General features: G+C 38.6%; 1 protein-coding gene across 1 annotated transcript in view; it reads left to right on the top strand.

Annotated features, from left to right (window-relative positions):
* The first annotated feature begins 3,113 nt into the window (after positions 1–3,113).
* The window catches only part of MFN1 (mitofusin 1), a 39,821-nt gene continuing 22,704 nt past the window's right edge, over positions 3,114–20,230 (top strand). The window contains exons 1-5 of the mRNA XM_051983207.1: positions 3,114–3,207; positions 9,692–9,812; positions 13,432–13,567; positions 18,840–19,002; positions 19,959–20,083. Of these exons, the coding sequence (XP_051839167.1) occupies positions 9,698–9,812; positions 13,432–13,567; positions 18,840–19,002; positions 19,959–20,083 (539 nt within the window). The 5' untranslated portion in view covers positions 3,114–3,207; positions 9,692–9,697. The remainder of the gene's footprint in view (positions 3,208–9,691; positions 9,813–13,431; positions 13,568–18,839; positions 19,003–19,958; positions 20,084–20,230) is intronic.

Genomic DNA, 20,230 nt, shown 5'->3' on the forward strand with positions numbered 1-20,230 from the left:
TCCTGGTGCTATTTTATCCCATCCATATCATTCTATACAAGGACCTGAATTTGCTTGGCTTGAAGATGATTTAAGGACAAAATAATTAGTTTTTACATCACTAAAGGATTTTTAGGTGGAAGACTTGTTCTGCTTGGTCTCAGAGGTTAGAAGTAGGAGCCATGAGTGGGAGCTGCAAAGAAACAAATTTTGGTTTTGTGTCAGGTTAAACTTGGTAAAGATTAAAATTCTCCCAAAGTAGACGAATCTATTTTAGGAGCCAGAGGATTTCTTCATCATGTGAACTCTTCAAGGAAAAGGTAGAAGACCAATTGTTGGGTACCTCTTGAGGGGAGTCTCCTTCAGTGTCCTTTGAAGACCTAATCTCCTTTTCAATCCTGGGGATTCTCAGATTGTTAAAATAAAAATTATTTCCATTCTGACGATAGGTCTCGATATCCATGAAGTTTGATAAAGCAGGGGTACCCTTTAACTAATAAGGGTGGATTGCAGACTCAGGCTTTGCTAATTCCTGCCTTGATAATTTTAAAAAATATTATTTCTTTCTTCCATCTCAATCCCCTGGTTGAAATTTACCAATCCAAATTCTACACCCTATAACTCAAGTCTTTACTTCCTTCATAGTCTTCTTCAAAGTTGTGAGAAAAGAATGAGTATTTGGGGTTTTCACAGTTAAGAAAATTAAATCAGAGAAATGAAACTAAGAGAGCCGAAACATAGACATCAAGGAATAATTAAGGGTGGAGTTTATCTTCTCCCAAAAGAATATAAACTCGTTGGGGCAGGGACTGACTTTTGTAATCAGGAGTGGTGGCCAGAGATTTGAAAAGAATCTTTTGTTCTCTATCCCTAACCCACTGCTATTAACTTCACCCTTCTAGGAGGTAATCTCCTTGGGGGCAGCCACTGGCTATCACGTTGAATAACTTTTGAACATCCAATTAATGGGGAATGAGGAGAGGGACTTGTGATTCCGAATAGGACATAAAATGCTGCCTTTGGAGTTTCAAAGATGTGTCTACACACCTAGGCACCCATTTTTTCGAAAATGTAAAAGAAATCTTTCCTGAATTCATCAGTCATGTAGTCATTACTTCTTACAATAGTAATATTTAAAATCTGAGGAGTTTTTTTATTTTTTATTTTATAATAACTTTATATTGACAGAATCCATGCCAGGGTAATTATTTTTACAACATTATCCCTTGCACTCGCTTCTGTTCAGATTTTTCCCCTCCCTCCCTCCACCTCCTCCCCTAGATGGCAAGCAGTCCTATATATGTTAAATATGTTGCAGTCTAAGTCCCACAATCTAGAATTTAGTTTCTTTTCAATTAGGTTGTAAGCTCCTTGGGGCAAGAATATCTACATTTTTATCCCATTTCCTTCCTGGCTTAACGATGGGATATTATTAATGTGATTACAATTACAATTCTCTTTACAATGAACTTTGGAATGACCAATTTCTTCGTTTGAATAAAAATAATTATGTAATGAATATTTTTAGCTATCCCATTTCTAGCATACTGGAGGCTGAACATGAAAGTCTCAGGCGCTAGATGGCTGAAAGGGAAAGTTAAAAGTGCTTTCAATTCTTGAAGGGAAAAGGGGACGATTCACCTTTTTCTTCCCAGTTTGCATAGTATGTAAATTTAAAATTTGCATTTCTTAAGAATTTAAGTGACATTTTTCAAAGGTTAAGGTTGGGAGAGACTAGAGCTTTAAAATGTAAACTCCAGACTGTCAAAAGTTCCAAGTTCTTTCCTTTTGAGTAGTAGTCCTAGTTGATCGGGGCGGAAAAAAAAACAAAAAAACAAACTTGCTACACTCATTTCCTGTTTTCCTTTACTCTTTCAGGTCACCAGAACTGATTTGGTTCTGAGCCATTCCTAAGCTATTTAAAAATTAAGAAATTGTATTGTTTCTGGTGGAACGAAGTTTTCCCATGATATTCAGCTTCAGAAGGTCCTTTTTAAAAGACTGGCTCTTCTAAGTGAGAAACTAACTGTATGAACCAAGAGAATCGGGCAGTTCTTCCATTAACTAGTAAATGGAATTTTCCTCAACATTTTTGGATGAAATCCTAAATGCAAAATTGATTTCTGGAAAGGGGAGTGGCGTGTAACACTTTAATCACGCCTTAACCAGTCATTTTAACTTCCGTCTGGGAAAGATATAAAACTGCCGGTCAAAGTGTCGGTACCATAGTGTTATAGACCTAGCCTTAGTTTAGTTGGTTGAATCCTGGGCCACAGTCGACCTCCCTGCAAGGCTCAGCTCAGTGCTCCGCTTCCATTCCCCGGACTTCCCGTGACTCGAGTAGAGTTGGGATGGCCCAGAGCATTTTTTAATCTGGAGACCAACTTTCCCTTCCTCCCTCCCCCAGGAGAAGCTTCTGAAGGGCTGGGATCGTTTCCAAAATCACAGATTTAGGGCTGGAACGGACCCAAGAGGTCCAGCCCCTTCCTGTTACAGAGAAGGAAACTGCGAGGTTCAGCGAGCAGCTCAAGGTTAGCCTCCCGCCAGGGGGGGCTCAAGGTCAAGCCCCTGTCCAGGGCCTCGCTTAATTGGAAGGGCGGTCACGAGCAGGAGGCATCAGGCTCAATCAGGGAGACTGGGGGAAGCTGAAGTCACCCCAAACTTTACAATAATTAGAAGAGCGGGTGCTTCTGTAAGTTGTTGAGTTCCTCAACTCTGGAGGGTTCCAAGGTGAGCTCGGAGCGGGGCTGGAGAAAGACGATGGGTTGGCTTGGGTCGGGGAGCTCTTTGAGTGGCCACCGAGTTTCCCCCAAACTCCGCCCCCGAGTCTTCCTGTGACTTAGTCCTTGCGCTCGCTCGGTCATTAGCCAAGAGCGAGCGTGACGTCAGAGACACCCATGTTCAGGAACACCTGGCCGTGAATTCCCGGTCAATCGCCAGAGCGGCGACGCTGCCCTTTTTCCGCCCTTAATAAACATGGCGCCCAAAAGCCGCGCACTTCCGCCGCTCGGGCCACCTATAGCCCAGACCGGGGCGGTGGGGCCCGGAAGCTGCCCTGCCCCTTCCGGCCGTCGCCACGCCCTTCCCCGATCGAGGTCTCCTCCCCCGCCCCGCCCCCTGGTCCGGCCTCGACTTCTCCCGGCGCGGGACGATGAGGCTCATCGGGGCCCTCAGAGCAGCTCCGCGGCGGGTATCGGCTTATGACTAGGACCGGGAGAGTCGTCGCAGGTCAGGCCCCACTCCCGTCTCCGACTTCCCGTCCCGACCGCCGGCGCTCAGCGACAAGGCCCCTGGGCGGGTGGTCCCCCGCTGCGATCCTTGGAGAGGGGGGAGGCGGAGTAGGGGGAAGAAGTGGACTTCCCGAGCGCCGCCTTAAGAGGCTGGTCCCTGAAGGGGGAGGGCAGGGGGCCCGGGCCGGCAGTTGAGGCCTGGGCCAGCTTCCCGGGCCCGGCCGCGCCGTCTCGGCCGGGGTTTGATCCTCTCGATGAACCCCTGCCGGGGGCATAGGGCAAAGCTGTGGGATCCTCGAGGTAGAGGCCTTGGTGCTCCTGGGAGGCTTTTCCGGGAGGCTTTGTGAAGGCACACAGTAGGTGCTCCATAAATGCTCCTTCCCAGCTTCCGCCTCAGGATGGGGGGAGGTGTCTTAGAAAAAGGGTTAATGCTGACTCTGGGTGGGGTTTCCTTCCGAAAGACAACGGAGTGGCAGCCGATCATGGCAAATGGGGGTCGTCCAACTGGTCCAGAGTCCGAGGCTAGATTTGAACTCGGATTCTCTAAACTCCGAGCCAAGTTCTGCTGAGCCGCCTCTTGACTGGAGGCATTTGTAATGCTTTCTCGTAAATACCTTTACATGTCGTCTCCCACCCTGGAAAAATCCCTGGGAAGCCGATGCTATTATTCTCCTCCTTTTACAGGAGAAAGATAAGAGTAGGAAGAAGGAAATCTAATTTAGATCTTCCTGACTTAGTTTTTCCACTTAAATGCTTGTTGATTGATTTAGATACTTGCTCTAAAGCTTAACCACCTGAGTGCCTATTTCTTATCCATAAAGGGATAATTGATCTCGTAGATGCCAGTTCTAATGGGGTATACTCCCAGCTGTGAGGATCTCTTGCCATTGTGCACATAGTTCTCTACAGCCCTTTTATCTAGGTTCAGCTCTTGAGTTACCCTCCCTGGGAAGCCTTTCCCTGATCCCCTGGGGTTAGTGATACTCTGTCCTTAAATAAATGTGGATACACTAATCTGTTTACATATTTTCCTCTTTCTCCATTCCCCAGAAAAAGGTAAGTTTCTTGAGTTCTTTTCCCTTTGAATTCCTTGCTTCTCCAGGGGCCTAATTAAAAATGCTTGTTAATTGAGATTTCTCTTGTACCAAGTCTTTAATCACAGGGAATGTGAAGCACTGTCCTGTTCTAACTTTATCTGTCTCTGTGGTTGGTGCTTTTATACCCATGCTCAGCTGCCCAAAATTAGACTGAGTGGTAGTGATTTGCCCTTGCTGATTTTTTAATGGGAAGAAGCCAAGAGAGTCTTTTTCCATTCCCTGAAGCAGTTAATGGCCTGGCTCTAAACCTCAGTCCATTTTTTGCCCCGACTGTCCTTGGTGGTTTGTAGCAAAAATGAATGCCATTTGCCTTCTTGTGTTGCTTCTAGGGCTTAGGAGTCGTTTTTAGACTTTCCAGGGAGGCTCTGCCCCTTTTCAGAAACTTGGTGATTTAAGGTATTGTCTACTAACTTGTTTTTCCCTTATCCAGTGACCTGGATGAGTTAGTCTTGTGTAGTGACAACATAATTAAAGTGGATTATCGCTATTAAAGGGCTAGAGTAGAAAGCTTAATGTAAGAATTAGAGTCAGCTGGATAAAAATAACTCCCCAGGTTTCTCCAAAACTTCTCATTTAAAAACAAATTGTATTCTTTTAACAAAGACTGACAACTTCCCTCCCCCTCTCCCCATTAGTTTTACTAGGAGAGAAACCAATAGCATTAGAAGGTGATTATTAGATTCTGTTAACCAAAAAGTAGATGACTTTTTGTCTGTTGTAATTTCAGTTAAATTCTTGTAAATTTTGATTCCTAATTTCCTGATAATCCTGAAAAACGTTAGAAAAATATTCTCTTGAAATCTCTGTAATTCAAGATAAGAATAGAATTGTAGAGCCAGAAAGAGACTTAATTGTTGTCTAATCTAGTTGGCACCTACCTAAAGTTACTACTTGTTAAACCTGTAAACCAGACCCCTTTTTCCTTGTCTGCTGGACATTTTCCTTTTCTTTTCTTTTCCTATACAGAGTTTCTTAAGAATCCTCTGAATTGGAAATTTTTGTTTTACTAGTTTACAGTATAATTTGATTCCGTTGAAGCCAAAAATGATAAGAGGGAGAAATGGAAGGTGACTTGCCCAGCATGGCAAGCTTGAGCAAAGCCAAGCTGGAAGACCGGCTCCACTTCCTCCTACACACTGTACCATGGTGTTTTCATTGAAATGAAACTGGGCATTTTTTGTTCCAATTCTCCTCTAGGACCTGATTTTGTAGGGTACAAAGAACATTGACTTTATAGTCAGAAGACCTGGGTTCAAATTACTTCTGTATGATCATGGACAAGTCATTTAACTTGCTTGTACCCAGTTTTCTCATTTTTAAAAGGAGAGGAGTTGAACTAGCAGGTCTTCAAGGTTTTAACTAACCCCAAATATAGAAACCTGCCTAGTCATACGGTGGCATGAATTCTGTGTTCTCAGTGGTTAACCCAGCAAATTGGAAGCTTCTGTACTTCTATTGTCCAAGGTGGAAAGGTTACAGATGGATTGCAGGTTGAGTCAAGTTGGCAAAGGCTTGTCCCTGGAAGGCCTTTATAATCTAGTCTGCCCACTCACTCACCCTGATGAAATTCCAGGCCTATGGAAGGCCAGAACCTGCAGGTACTGGAGCATCAGAGTACACAAGGGCTCTTGGTGACCAGCTCCAGATAGAGTCTATGGACATATTCCTTCTTATTTGTTAAGACCTTAGTTAAAAAGGCCAAGGTCTTCCATTGCATCTAGGGCCATTTCCAGTTATCCTGATCACTGTCTTGCCACTGGACCCAGATGGCTGGAGGCTGGTAACCTTGCACAATCCTTCCTCACTTAAATCCAATTCACTTGCATGTCATTCCTCCCAGATGTCATGGTCCTCTTCAGAATGAAGGACAAACAACGAGAGTGTACCTGAAATAAAACCTTGAATATTGTAGACAAATCTGTTCTTTTACAATTTGCTTTTTTACTAAAATTACCTATTATTGGAAACTCAGTAAATACTAATGATTCCTTAATCCCTAGGATCGGGCAAACAAACAGAAAGTATTTATTAATCATTTACCATGGGCAAAAAATTGTATTAAGCCCTTGGGATACAAATATAAGCAAAAGACAGTCCCTTACAACTTAATGGGCAAAGGGGGATGAAAAGAAATGGCAGAAAGGCACGGAGACAGGGGCATGGTCACTAAAGCTAGAGCTGGAAACCCAGCCAACGAGGGTCCGAAAAACAACTGGCCGGGGGCTCTTTCCCCAAATGAGGCCAGAGAAGCAACTTGCCAATGGGAGAAAGAGGCTGACTTGGGGGGAGGGATGTCCCAGGGTTAGAAGGCTTCTTGGTCATGGTGGCAAAGACCATAGTTAGAAGCTTGGAAAGAAAGATCAAACACCAAGTCCCTCCTGACATTTAAGGCTTTTCCTAACCTGACCTCATCTAACCTGCAGCTCCCATCTTGTACCATTTGTACCCATCTGTACCCGTGCCCAGAATGCTCTCCAATCTTTTGGATTTCTTCCTATAGAAAACTACCTTCCATTTCCTTAACTCCCTTCAGTCTGGCTTTTGACCCCATCCATTCAGCAAACATTCATTAAGCATCTGCTATGTGCCAAATATTATGTTAAGTGTTGGAAGATACAAAGAAATTTAACAGTCCCTGCATAAGGAACTTACAGTCGACAGGGGGGACAACATGCAAATAGCAAATGAGCTGCATTCAGGATGTATTGGAAATAATCAAGAGAAGGCATTAGCATCAATAGCAGCAATGCAGAGTATCTGTTGGTAAGAAGATTGGAAAAGCACTAAAGATTGTGAAGCACTTTGAATGTCAAAGATAATTTTATATTTGCTCCTGAAGATGATTAGGAGTCATTTTGATTTTGTTGAGGGGAGGGGGAGGGTAGAGTAGGGGAATGATGTACTCAGATTTGCATTTTAGGCCCCTCTTGACAGCTGAATACCGAATGGATTGCAGTGAGGAGAGACTTGTGGTTGTTGAAGGCTCGGCTCGGCTCAGCTCGGTTTGGCTTGGCTTGGCTTGGCTTGATGAGGTCTTGTACCAGGCTGGTGGTAGTGTCAGAAAAGGGAAGGGGAAATGTGTGAGAGATGTTATCAAGGTAAAATTGACAGCCCTTGTCAACAAATTGGATATGGGGAGGAGAGAGAAAGGATGATACATCAGTTTGAGCTTGTGTAACTTGGACATTTACAGGGAAGGATGAGTTCAGTTTTGGACATATTTAAGATGTCTCTGAGATATCTATAAAGTTCAATATGTCTAATAGGCAGTTGGAAATGAGACTAGGTCAGGAGCGAGTTTGGGGTTGGACAGATAGACTTGAGAATGAGTATAGAGATGATAAATGAATCTATGGCAGTTGGTGAGATGGGCACAGGAAACGGCATAAAGGGAGAAGGCCCAAGACAGAAAAGTTCTCCATTCCTTCTCAATGGCTTTCCTCCATTCCTCTTGTTTTCTCCCTCCTATTTCTGTCCCTGAGCTATCCTACCTCTTTTAGGTCAAAGCTAAACTCTTCCTTAAGAAGCTTTTCTGATTTCCCTGTAATGTTAGTCTTGCCCTCTGAGAGTACACCCAGTTTTATATTTTACATATATATATATATATACACACACATATATATAGCTTGTTTGCATAGTTAGTTGTTTGCTGTGAGCAACTTAAGAACAGGAACTATTTGTCTGTCTTTGTATCGCCCTGTTTGTTAATATAGGGTTTGATTGGCTAATGGCCATGCTTTGGAATCAAAACTTAAATTACTTTTTGTAAAAAATTTTTTTATAAAAGAAACCTTTCCTGCCTCAACCTGCTTCCCTTGGTGCTTTCTTCCTCAAGATTATCCCTCTAAAGATATCTTGGTGGTTTAGGGTAGGACCTGCCCTTAAATCATCCTGGTTCTCATTGATTGACCAGCAATAGGTCCCAAATCCCACTCGATCCTTGTTTGATCCCTTTTTGGCTCAGGGTTAAAGTAAATAGCAATTATTTCTGTTTTGGTTAGAAACTTGAGGGCCAAAAATTTAAAGAAATAAACTTAAAGAATAACAGTTGGGGCAGTTAGGTGGCGCAGTCCTGAAGTCAGGAGGACCTGAGTTCAAATATGATCTCAAACACTTAACACTTCCTAGCTGTGTGACCCTGGGCAAGTCACTTAACTCCAATTGTCCCAGCAAAAAATAAAGAAAGAAACTCTGAAGGTCTCAAGATGATGCGTATATTTTGGATTTTTTTTCCCCTTTGGGTATGAGATAGTCGGGCTTAAGCAAATAAGTGTTGCGTATCCGAGGCTGAGTTTGAACTTCCCAAGATTCCAAGACCAGTGTTCTATCCATAGTGCCATCTAGCTGCCCAAGATAAATATATTTTGACTAGGTAAAAGAAACCATTCTCTGCTTGTTTTTTTTAAATAACTTTTTATTGACAGAACCCATGCCAGGGTAATTTTTTACAACATTAAATTGTAACTTTACACTCACTTCTGTTCCGACTTTTCCCCTCCCTCTCTCTACCCCCTCCCCCAGATGGCAAGCAGTCCTATACAAGTTAAATATGTCACAGTATAGATATAATATATGTGTGTGCAGAACCAAACAGTTCTCTTGTTGCACAGGGAGAATTGGCTTCAGAAGGTAGAAATAACCCGGGAAGAAAAACAAAAATGCAAACAGTTTACTTTCATTTCCCAGTTTTCTTTCATTGGGTGTGTAGCTGCTTTTGTCCATCATTGATCAATTGAAACTGAATTAGCTCTCTTTATCGAAGAAATCCACTTCCATCAGAATACATCCTCAAATAGTATCATTGTTGAAGTATATAATGATCTCCTGGTTCTGCTCATTTCCCTTATCTGCTTGTTTTCTTATCTAGCTTTGCTCAATTGATTGGGTGCTGCCTCAGTCAAACTGGCACCTGTTAAAATGACCTTATTTTAAAAAGACCAGGTACCCCATTGCATCCGGGGCCTTCTCCAATCCTCCTGATCTATATCTTACCACTGGACCTGGGTGGCTCTGGAGGGGAGTGAGGCTGACCTTGCCCAGCTCTCTCACTTAAATCCAGTTCACTGGCATGCTATGGCATCACCTATCTGAAATCATAGTCTTCTTCAAGAACCAAAGACCAATGACAATCACCACCTTTTTATCTGTTTGATATGCAACTATAGAAGTTTCCTTTATTAGAATAAAAACGCCTTGTGGTCAGGGACCAGTTTATTTTTGACTTTGTATCCATCCATAGTGGCTAGCAGTATGGCTGATACATAGTAGGTACTTATTTCCATATCAGTTAAAATAAAGGATTTTGTGTGAAATAGCTTCATTAAACATACTCAATCTTTGTGCTTGCATTTCCCTTAGCCAAGTTGATGTTTGTCATTTTCACAGTTAAAAATGGCAGAAACAACCACTTCTCCACTGAAGCATTTTGTGCTGGCTAAAAAGACGATTACTGCCATCTTTGACCAGTTACTGGAGTACGTGACTGAAGGCACAAATTTTGTTGAAGGTTAGTGGTTATAAAGTTGATCATGTAGCAGTGTTTCAGAAGCTTTTATATAAAGACCCCTCATATATGCGAATTAAGTTTCCAAACTTCCAGAAAATTTTGTTTACATTTTAATGTAAATGTTATTACATTTTAAATCTACCTAATTTTACTTAATATAAATCTAAATACAAAACATACTTTTGTTTTCCAAGTTTGTGTCATTTTAAGGTATATTTGAGAGAGTGAATGTGTTTTGCTAAAAAACTTAGAGGATTTTATTTTTGAAGCAGAAAAAACTTGGACTTATAGAGACACATCATTGAACTGGGCTTTAGTTTCCTTATCTGTGAAATGGAGGATGATGTGGCCTTTAAAGGTCCCCTCTAACTTTAATCTTTTAATTTAGATCTTACAAAGGTTGTGACTCACATGATCCAGTTTGGCAGATGGTGAAATTTAGGCTCTGAGAAGCCAAAGAACTTTTCTAAGGTTATACAAATATTGTTGAATTCAAGATTCAAAAACAAGTTTCTGAATCCCCAAGAAAGATATTTTGGATGAGAGCTGAAGAAACCATTCCAAAGGTCCCCATTCCTTCAAGATTTGATTATGAAACTGACATGAAAATGAAATGTACAGCAAGTTCACTATAGTTGGTCTTCTGGCTCACCTCAGAATTAACAATAAGTTCTGATTTCATATGCATATAGATATAGAATAATTTGCATATCATTCTAAATACTAAACTGAAAAGAAATCAAAAGTAACACTTTTCTTCAATGAATCACATTGTATTTTTTGCTTAATGGTTTAAAAGACAAAATGAACTTGATTTCTATTTGCATAAATATTTCCAGCTCACTAGTTACTTTTTATATGAAATTTGAAGGGGACAAGGGTATTAATAGTTTTTTGTTTATTTAATTGTTGTATTAGAAATTAAGGAAGTCAAGGTTGCAAAACAAAATGGCAAAAAAACATGACATGGCACCCAATTGTGCATCTTTGATTCCTAAAAAATGAAGAATCTTACCAAGACAGTTATTTCTCTTAACAGTGCTGTGATTCCTCAAAAACATCAAGTAGATTTTTTTTGGATAGCAGGGACATCTTAATTGCATCTTACCCAGTGCATGGGACAGGACCTTTTAGCCTATTGATGGTATCAGGAATCCCTACAGTGATTAAGGAATTCTAGTGGTATTCGCTTTAGAAATCAATTATTTACAGTTTGGAAAAAACTTTGACTGCTAGCACCTAATTTATTCTTGTTAAAGAGTAAGACTAAAGATGAGAAAATGGAGCAAAAAAAAAAAGAAATTACGAAGCTAATGGTAAAAAAAAATCTGAAAATAAATGGAAAAAATCATCCACAATAAACCCAGCTGGTTTTTTACTTTGGAATTCATTACTTATATAAATTAGTAGAAATGGTAAGATGGTAAGTTCTCCCATATCTGGAATCAGATAAACGCCCAATTGCCCAGTATATATCTTGTCAACCCACTTGAATTAAAAGGCTAATAGTAATGCTGACATGAATTTATTAGATAGTAAATTGCTTTTGACTTAAGGCAAAGATTTACAAACCAGACTTTTTAAAAATAGTATTTTATTTTTTCAAATACATGTAAAAATAGTTTTCAACATTTCATTTTTGTAAAAATTTGTGCTCTAAATTTTTCATCCTCTTTTATCTTCCCCTTCTCCAAAACAGCAAGCAACCTAATGTAGATTAAATATGTGTAGTCCTTTTAAACATTTCCATATTATGTTGTTTCAAGAAAAATCAGACTAAAAGGAGAAGGGAGGGAAAGCAGGGGGAAAAAAAAGTGAAAATACTATGCTTTGAGCCACATTCAATCCTTTTTTTTTTTTTTTTAATATAGCTTTTTATTTACAAGATATATGCATGGGTATTTTTTCAGCATTGACAATTGTAAAATCTTGTGTTCCAACGTTTCCTTTCCTTCCCCCACCCCTTCCCTCAGATGGCAGGTTGACCAATACATGTTAAATATGTTGAAGTATAAGTTAAATACAATATATGTATACATATCCAAACAGTTATTTTGCTGTACAAAAGGAATCAGACTTTGAAATAGTGTACAATTAGCCTGTGAAGGAAATAAAAAATGCAGGTGGGCAAAAATATAGGGATTGGGAATTCGATGTAATGGTTCTTAGTCATCTCCTAGAGTTCTTTCCCTTGGGTGTAGCTAGTTCAGTTCATTACTGCTCTATTGGAACTGATTTGGTTCATCTCATTGTTGAAGAGGGCCATGTCCATCAGAATTGATCATCATATAGTACGGTCCACATTCAATCTTCACAGTTCTCTCTTTGGATGTGGATGCAAAGTCTGTTGGAATTGCCTTGAATCACCTCATCATTGAGAAGAGCCACATCCATCACAGTTGATCATCACATAATCATAAACAAACTAAACTTTTGAGCCTTTATAAATATGCTAGGAAGACTTTGAAGTACATTTGAATATGACCCATTTGACCATTAACAAATACGTTCCATTCCCTAGATAATCAGATTTCCATATATTAAGAGCTCAGCATACTCTAAATTTAATATCTTACTAATTAAGTGCAGAGCACATAGTTGGTGCTATAATCACTTAACCCTCTTAGCTCAATTTTTTCATCTGTAAAATGAGCAAGAGAAGCAAATAGCAAACCACTACAGTATCTTTGCCAAGAAAACCCTAAATGGGGTCATGAAGACTTTCTCATGACCAAAAACTCTAATAATGACAGCTATACAATCACATTTTTAGGAATCTAAAATAAGTTTTTGTTGGTGTATTTTTTATATATCATAGTTTCCCTTGATATTTCTCCTCCCCTTCTCAGAGCGCCATCCCATATAACACATGGTATTTTTTTATAAAGGAAAAGAACAAGAGGAGAAAATATCAGCATAATTGATATATAAAGAGTGTGACAAGATGTCTTATGTACCTTTTCACTCTGCAGAAGAGAGGTATAGTGCTGGGTCTCATAGCTCCTCTGTGAAACTTAAGTGCTTTAGAATTTTGCCATATTCATTTTTAATTTTGTTTATGTGTGTCATTGTGTATATTGTTTTCTAAGCTTATTTCATGTTACTTTTTTCAAATTTGTCAGTATTGATTACATTTATCATTTTGTACAGTACAATAATGTTCCATTGCATTCATGTGCTATGAATGTTTTTGTTTTTAGCCATTTGCCAATTCACGGGCATCAACTTTTTTCCAGTTCTGTTCTATAACAAAAAGCTCCACTATAAATATTTTTAGGTATAAGTGGGACCTTTATTTTTTTAATCAAAGACCTCCTTATGATATAAACTTTAGATCAAAGAGTAGGGACATTTTAGTCATTTTGTTTGCTTAATTCCAAATTGCTTTTCAGAATTGTTGTTCTGATTCATAATTCCAACAACAACACACTACTGTGCCTATCTTCACACAAACTCTCTACCGATGACTCTCATCTTTTGTCAATTTGCTAGGGTATGAGGTGCAGGGTGTGAAGTGAGATACCAGAGCTATAATTACTATGTATCCCTGTTGTATTAGTAACCTAGAATGCATCATGTCTTATTCTTTGTACTAATTAATACCTTCTTAATTTTATAGCAACATATAAGAATCCAGAACTTGAACGGATAGCTACCGAGGATGATCTGGAAGAAATACAGGGCTATAAGAATAAACTATCAGTCATTGGTGAGGTGCTGGCCCGGAGGCACATGAAAGTGGCATTTTTTGGCAGGTAACTTTTTTTTCTATTAAGTGTCATGTAGTTGTTAAAGTAAACAAGAATCCATTTCCTTTATTGAAATTTTCATCTTTGGGAAAGTCAAACTTTGTTCAGTTTTTTCTCTGAAAAAAAAAAAGAATTCTTTTCAGAACATAAGCATATAACATATAATTTGGATTATAATATTATGATGTCTTTTTAAAATTACATCTACTGTTTAATTAGTTTTATTTTTTAAAATTTACTTTAATATTTTTCCTCAGTGACATTTAAAACAAAATTTTAAAAATATTTGTTGTTTAAAACTTGTGAGTTTTCTTTATTCCCATTGCTAGCCCTCATTAAGAAACCACAAAGGGAATTATGCAAAGCATTTCCATAAAAGTCATGTTGTGAAAGAAAGCAATGATCTCCAATCCTAAAAAAAACCCTTCAAGAAAAATTCAAAAATAAAAATTAGAGAGAGATTGCTTCAAAGTATATTCAGACAATCAGTTCCTTCTCTGGTTATGGATAGGATTTTTCATAAGTCCTTCAGAGTAGTCATGGATCATTGTACTGCTGAGACTAGCGAAGTCATTTACAGTTGATCATTGGGATGTCTTTCTATGAAAATGTAAATAATTGTATTTCTCGTGGCTAAGTTTTGAATATGCGAAACTTGTTTGACTAGGGCAAGCGAGCATATTTAGACTTAATTCTTCAAGATGAAATCTACAACAGATAATATACAAATACATGTAAAGTAGGATTATTATCTATTAAAAATATTAAGGTAAAAATTGTTCTTAGCTTTGAGATGAAAAGAATTTAGTAGTCATACTGTGTGAATTTGTTTTTTCTTCTGTATTCATTAAGAAGTATCTGGCACAGTTTGGTGCCACTATTTTATGGTATATTATCAGAGTGGAAAGTATGGGAGTGAGAGACTCAAAAGGCATCATGGCTCAGAGGATGTTGATTAGCTTAGGTGTATGCCACAACAAGGAACACAGTATTCTTGCCTAAGATATGCCTAGTGGAATGCCATATCCAGAATGTTAATGCTTCTCATTCATAAAGTGAATTTATTTCTTTTAGCATTTGTCTCTTAGAACTGAGTTGGGCAGAGCAGGAATTTTCTTAGATCTGTTTTACTGATGAGAACAATGTGACTTAAGAAGATGATGCCTTATTTTGAGTCACATAGCTGGGAAATGATAGGAAATCAGAGCTTTCATATTTTGATTTCTAGTCACTGTTTTTTCCACTGTACCACACTGTACTTCATAATACCATGTTGAATACTTGGCATATTATGGGACCTAGTAGGCCTGGTCTATTTCACTCTCCCAGATTTTTTCCCTTCTCAAGCTTTCAGTCATGTCGCGTCTTTTCAAGTTATTGAAGACTTTAATCTTCCCCATACTTTGCAGAGTTAATATTATCATCCTTTCTCTCTCTCTCTCTCTCTTTTTTTTTTAAGTGAGGAAGGGGTAACATTACTCCTTGATAAAGCTAATCTCTCTCAATTTGCTCTTCATCCTGTCATCTCTTATCTCTCCCAGGATCTCCTTATCAGCTTCCTTTCTACCTGAATGCATCCTCAGGTCTTTTTTAAAGTTTGTTCTTTTGGAGGTGGAACCAAAGTAGTGGAGTAAAAACTGGAACTTGCCAGACCTCTCCCTCAAACTGCTCCAAATTCCTTTAAATAATGATTCTAAACAAATTTTAGTGCATCAGAATACCTCCCAAAATGGAATAGAACATTTTCTAGCTGAAGACAACTTAGAAGGGCTGCAGGAAAGGTCTGTGGCATGAGGGTGGGAATCCTGGTGCAGACTGTGCCAGTGCTGTTCCCATCCCACAATAGCAAAACGGGAATCTACCTAAGGACCTCCAAATCTGGCAGCTTCTGGATCTCTCAGCCCAGAGACACTAAAGACAATTTGGAAGGTCAGCAGGAAAGGTTTGTCAGTAGGATGGAGGGCCTTGGGAAACCAGTAGTGGGCAGTGATGACGATGGCAGCTTCTAGAGGCCTCTGCTCACATCTGTTTTTATTGTGGCTTTACCACACTTGATCTTTCAGCTCTAATGGGGCAGAGACACTGCTAAAAGTTCCAGGGCAGAAAAGAATGCTTGTGATTAGGTCTAGAAGCATCTCTGAAAAGAGCTGCACAAAACCCCTGAAGCTTGGAACTTCCCCCACCCTGGAAAAAGAGCTCTACGTTCACAAAGTGTTAAAAGTCAAATTATAGGCTAGGAGAATGAGAAGACAACAGAAAAAAAATTCTGACCATAGAAAGGTACTGTGGTGACAAGGAAGGGCAAAATACTCAGAAAATGATAACAAAGCCAAAGCTCCTACATCTAAAGCCTCCAAGAAAAATAAGAATTGGTCACAGGGCATGGAAGACCTCAAAAGGGATTTTGACAATGGAGTAACTGAGAGACGAAAAATGAGGAAGAGAATTGAGAATGGTACAAAAGGAAATACAAAAACCTAATGAAGAGAAGAATATCTTAAAAAGCAAAATTGGCCAAATGGGAAAAGAGGTACAAAAGCTCACTGAGGAAAATAATTCCTGAAAAATTTAAGTTGAACAAATGGAAGCTAATAACTTTATGAGAAATCAAGATACAATGAAGCAAAATAAAACAAAAAAATGAAATCTCATTAGAAAAAAAAACTGACCTAGAAAATAGATCCAGCAGAGATAATTTAAAAATTGACCATAAAAAGAGCTTGGACATCATCTTTGAAGAATTTATCAAAGAAAACTGTCCTGATATTCTAGAACTAGAGGGAAAATAGAAATTTAGAGAATCCACTGATCACCTAGAAGAGATTACAAAATGAATACTCCCAGGAATATTATAGCCAAATTCTCAGGATTATACAAGATTGAGCAAGTTTTACATTAAAGTACTAGAGAGCTTGGAGTATATTTCAGAGAGCATTGAAGTTAGGATTACAAACAAGAATCACCTTCCCAGCAAAACTAAATATAATCCTTCAGGGGAAAAGGTGGAAATTCAGTGAAGAAGAGGGAGATTGTCAAGCATTCATGATGAAAAGACCAGAGCTAAATAGAAAATGTGATTTTCACATACATGACTCAGGAGAAGCATAAGAAGGTAATCAGGAAAGTGATATGATAAGGGATTTAATAAGGTTCATATTTCTACATGGGAGAATAAACTAGTTACTCATTAGAACTTTTTCATTATTATGGTAATCGGAAAGCGTGTATATAGACAGAGCACAGGGGTGAGTTGAATATGAAGGAATAGTTTTGTTTTTTTTTTTTTGTTTTTTGGTGAGGCTGTTGGGGTTAAGTGATTTGCTCAGGATCACAGAGGTAGGAAGTGTTAAGTGTCGAGGTTCGATTTGAACTCAGGTCCTTCTGATTTCAAGGTCAATGTAGGGATAATATTTTTTTAAAAATGAAATTAAGGGGTGAGAGAAGAATGTAATGAGGGAAAGTAAGAAGTGGAATGCACTTTATCTGCCATAGAAGAGGCAAGAAAAAGCTTTTACAGTGGAGGGGAAGAGAGAAGAGTAAGACAAATCTGAAACTCCTCCATGAACTCAAGCAAAGTAAAATATACTGTGGACAAAGTAAAAGCAATTTTCTGGGATGATACTGTGAATGCCTTTGCTAAATCTCAGCAGTGCAATGATCCATGATTTTGAGTCCTAAAGTCCTATGAAGGACTTCTGATGAAAAATTCTATCCATACCCAGAGAAAGAACTAATTTGTGACTGAAATATTCTCTCTTTTTCAACTTTTTTTTTAAATAATAGCTTTTTCATTTTCAAAAAACATGCAAAGATAGTTTTCAATATTCGCCCTTGAAAATTCTTGTGTTCTAGATTTTTCTCCCTCCTTTCCTCCCACTTCCCTCCCCTAAACAGCAAGTAATCCAATATAAGTTAAACATGTGCAGTTCTTCTATACATATTTCCACAGTTATCATGCTGCACAAGAAAATTCAGATTAAAAAAAAGAAAAAAATGAGGGAAAAAAAGCAAATCTTTTACTTTATTTTTCTTGAGTTTTTTTTTTTTTTATTAGGGTGGGAGATTTATGTTTTCTTTCATAAAAAATAAGCTAAATATAAGAATCCCTTCAGTCTACATATTCACTGAATTTTAAAATATATTATCTATATTTTATTCTATTTTTATTTTGTCAAATTATTTATTTCCCAATTATATTTTAATCTGGTTTGGGCTGCACTTAGGATCTTCTTAATGGGCAAGAAGCTGTGGGAGTAAAAACAGTCATTGATTTCCTGCTTTTGTGCTGTGTGCTTTCACTACAAAAACAAAATGGTTATCTCCCTGAAGGAGTTTATAGTCTGTGAAGGGCAAGGAAGGTGGATGATAAGCCAGGAAAAGGTGGATGGAGCCAGTTTGTGGAGGAGTTTGTAATATTTGAGATGAGAGGGCATGAGGGCTTGAACTAGCATGGTCGTCATGGCTTTGTGAGTGAAGAGAAGGAATTGGATGTGAGATCTATCGTGGAGATTGAATTGACGAGCTTTGTCTTCGACCTGGATGACTAGCAGCCAAGTCAAATCAAGTATTTAAGTGCTAGGCACTATACTAAGGGCTAGGGTAGAAAGAAAGGCAAAAGATAGCTTTTGTTCTCAAGGAACTCTGGTGGAAAAGACAACATGCACACAGGTCATATTCAAGATAAATTTGAAGTAGTCTAGTGGGAAAGCGCCATTAGTCAGAGGGACTGAGAAAGATGACAAAGAAGGTGGAATTTTAACTGAGAATTGGGAGTCAGGAAGCAGAAGGAAGGAGGAAAGGTAGTTTGGAAAAGAATTTTCAGTCAGGGAGCATTGGAGACTTGAGGAATGAAAAGATGTGGAAGGACTGCTAAAGAAAGTGGACAAGTGAATTTCTGTGTCAGAGGACAGCCTTGCTACGGTGAGCATTTAGCTGAGAACATGGGACAGATTTATGGTTGGGTACTGCCAGCAAAATTTCATATTTTTTCACCAGTTCCAATCATCAGGGAACTTCATGAAAGAAAAGTTCTCTGTCCCTTGTCTCCTAAACTTTAAAACTAAATATTTATAAATTTAAAGGGATAAGGATGAAAGGAAGTGGGGAGGAGGGAGGGAGGAGAAGAATCTTAAACTCTGATCCTGGACATAGTAGTCATAATATGGTTTGACATTTTGAGTCCTAAAATCTCACAGGCCCCAGATAGTTTTGAAGAGGAAGAGTTTTTATTCTCAAAACATTTGTCTCATTCTCCTTTTCCTGTGTTCTCTTGATTCAGGACAAGTAGTGGCAAGAGCTCTGTCATCAATGCAATGTTATGGGACAAAGTCCTTCCCAGTGGCATTGGTCACACGACAAACTGCTTCCTGAGTGTAGAAGGAACAGATGGGGATAAAGCATATTTGATGACTGAAGGATCAGACGAGAAGAAAAGTGTCAAGGTGGGCTTTGTTACTGAAAAACTTGGTTGGAACTATTAACCTTTTCAAGACTTTGCTCTTTGATTCTACTTTCTACATAATTGACGAGGACTAAGATGTTTTCTGTGGAAATGTAAATATCTTTGTAACCATGATAGTATTTTGAATTTTTCTCTTAAGTTAGTGCTAGGAAACTTTGCCTAAATGCAACAATGTATTTTGGGATAAACATCTATTTATACCTGTTGAAAATCCTTTTTTTGGGGAGAGGGTAGAGGGGAGCCTTTTTCTTTTGGTCTTGACTTTAATTAGGAAGGGGTACAAATTTTGACATACCAGACCAACAACTCCTCATGTTCTTAGTCTAAGAGTTTGGTGCCTGGGGCCTTGAGAAATGGTAAGTATTGCTGATGCTTTCATAACTATCAGGTGTCAGAAAGTGGAATTGAATTCCTGCCTCTCTGATGCCAAGGCTGGCCTACATACAGCCTAAAGTCATAATACTCAACACTTAACCTCAGGGAGGAAACTTAGAGGCAGTCTTATCAACATAGAATATTTTTTAAGATATTGAAAATTTTACCGAATTCTCAAGGATGTATGCTGGTAGCAGGAAGACTATAAGTCACCTGATGCCACAATAGCTTGCATAGTCAGTAGATGTGATTTTTTTTTTTTTACCCACAATATCTAGTATTTTACATCTGATTTAAATATTTCTCAGTTCTCACAACAGTAAAGTTCAGTTATACACAAACTGCATTCTAGACAAAGAAATAACCCTGGAAAATGGATAAAATATAAATAAGATAAATAATTTTTTTTTTTTTAACTCAAAACTTCTTTCCCTTTGTGGAAAATGTGTGTCCTACTTAGCATAGCACTGACTTTTTTGAGATGTTGCAGAAGAAATAGCTCACAAAAAATTTATATAGCTCTTGAAGATCTGAAGAAGCTGTCTTATTTTCTTTTTTCAGACTGTGAACCAACTCGCTCATGCTCTTCATATGGACAAAGACCTGAAAGCTGGTTGTCTTGTACATGTATTTTGGCCCAAGGCAAAGTGTGCATTATTGAGGGACGACTTGGTTTTAGTAGACAGGTAAGGCTGTTGTTTTGTTGTCATTATTGAAGAGTACCACTTAGTTTATCTTGGAGAAAAAATTCATATGATTAAAAAGTAGAAAGGACAAAGTTTGGGGATTTTTGTTTTCTAATTATTTCAGGAATGAGCTATCAGCCAAGGTCC

This window comes from Antechinus flavipes, chromosome 3 (assembly GCF_016432865.1).
Source record: "Antechinus flavipes isolate AdamAnt ecotype Samford, QLD, Australia chromosome 3, AdamAnt_v2, whole genome shotgun sequence".
NCBI classification, from domain to species: Eukaryota; Metazoa; Chordata; class Mammalia; order Dasyuromorphia; family Dasyuridae; genus Antechinus; species Antechinus flavipes.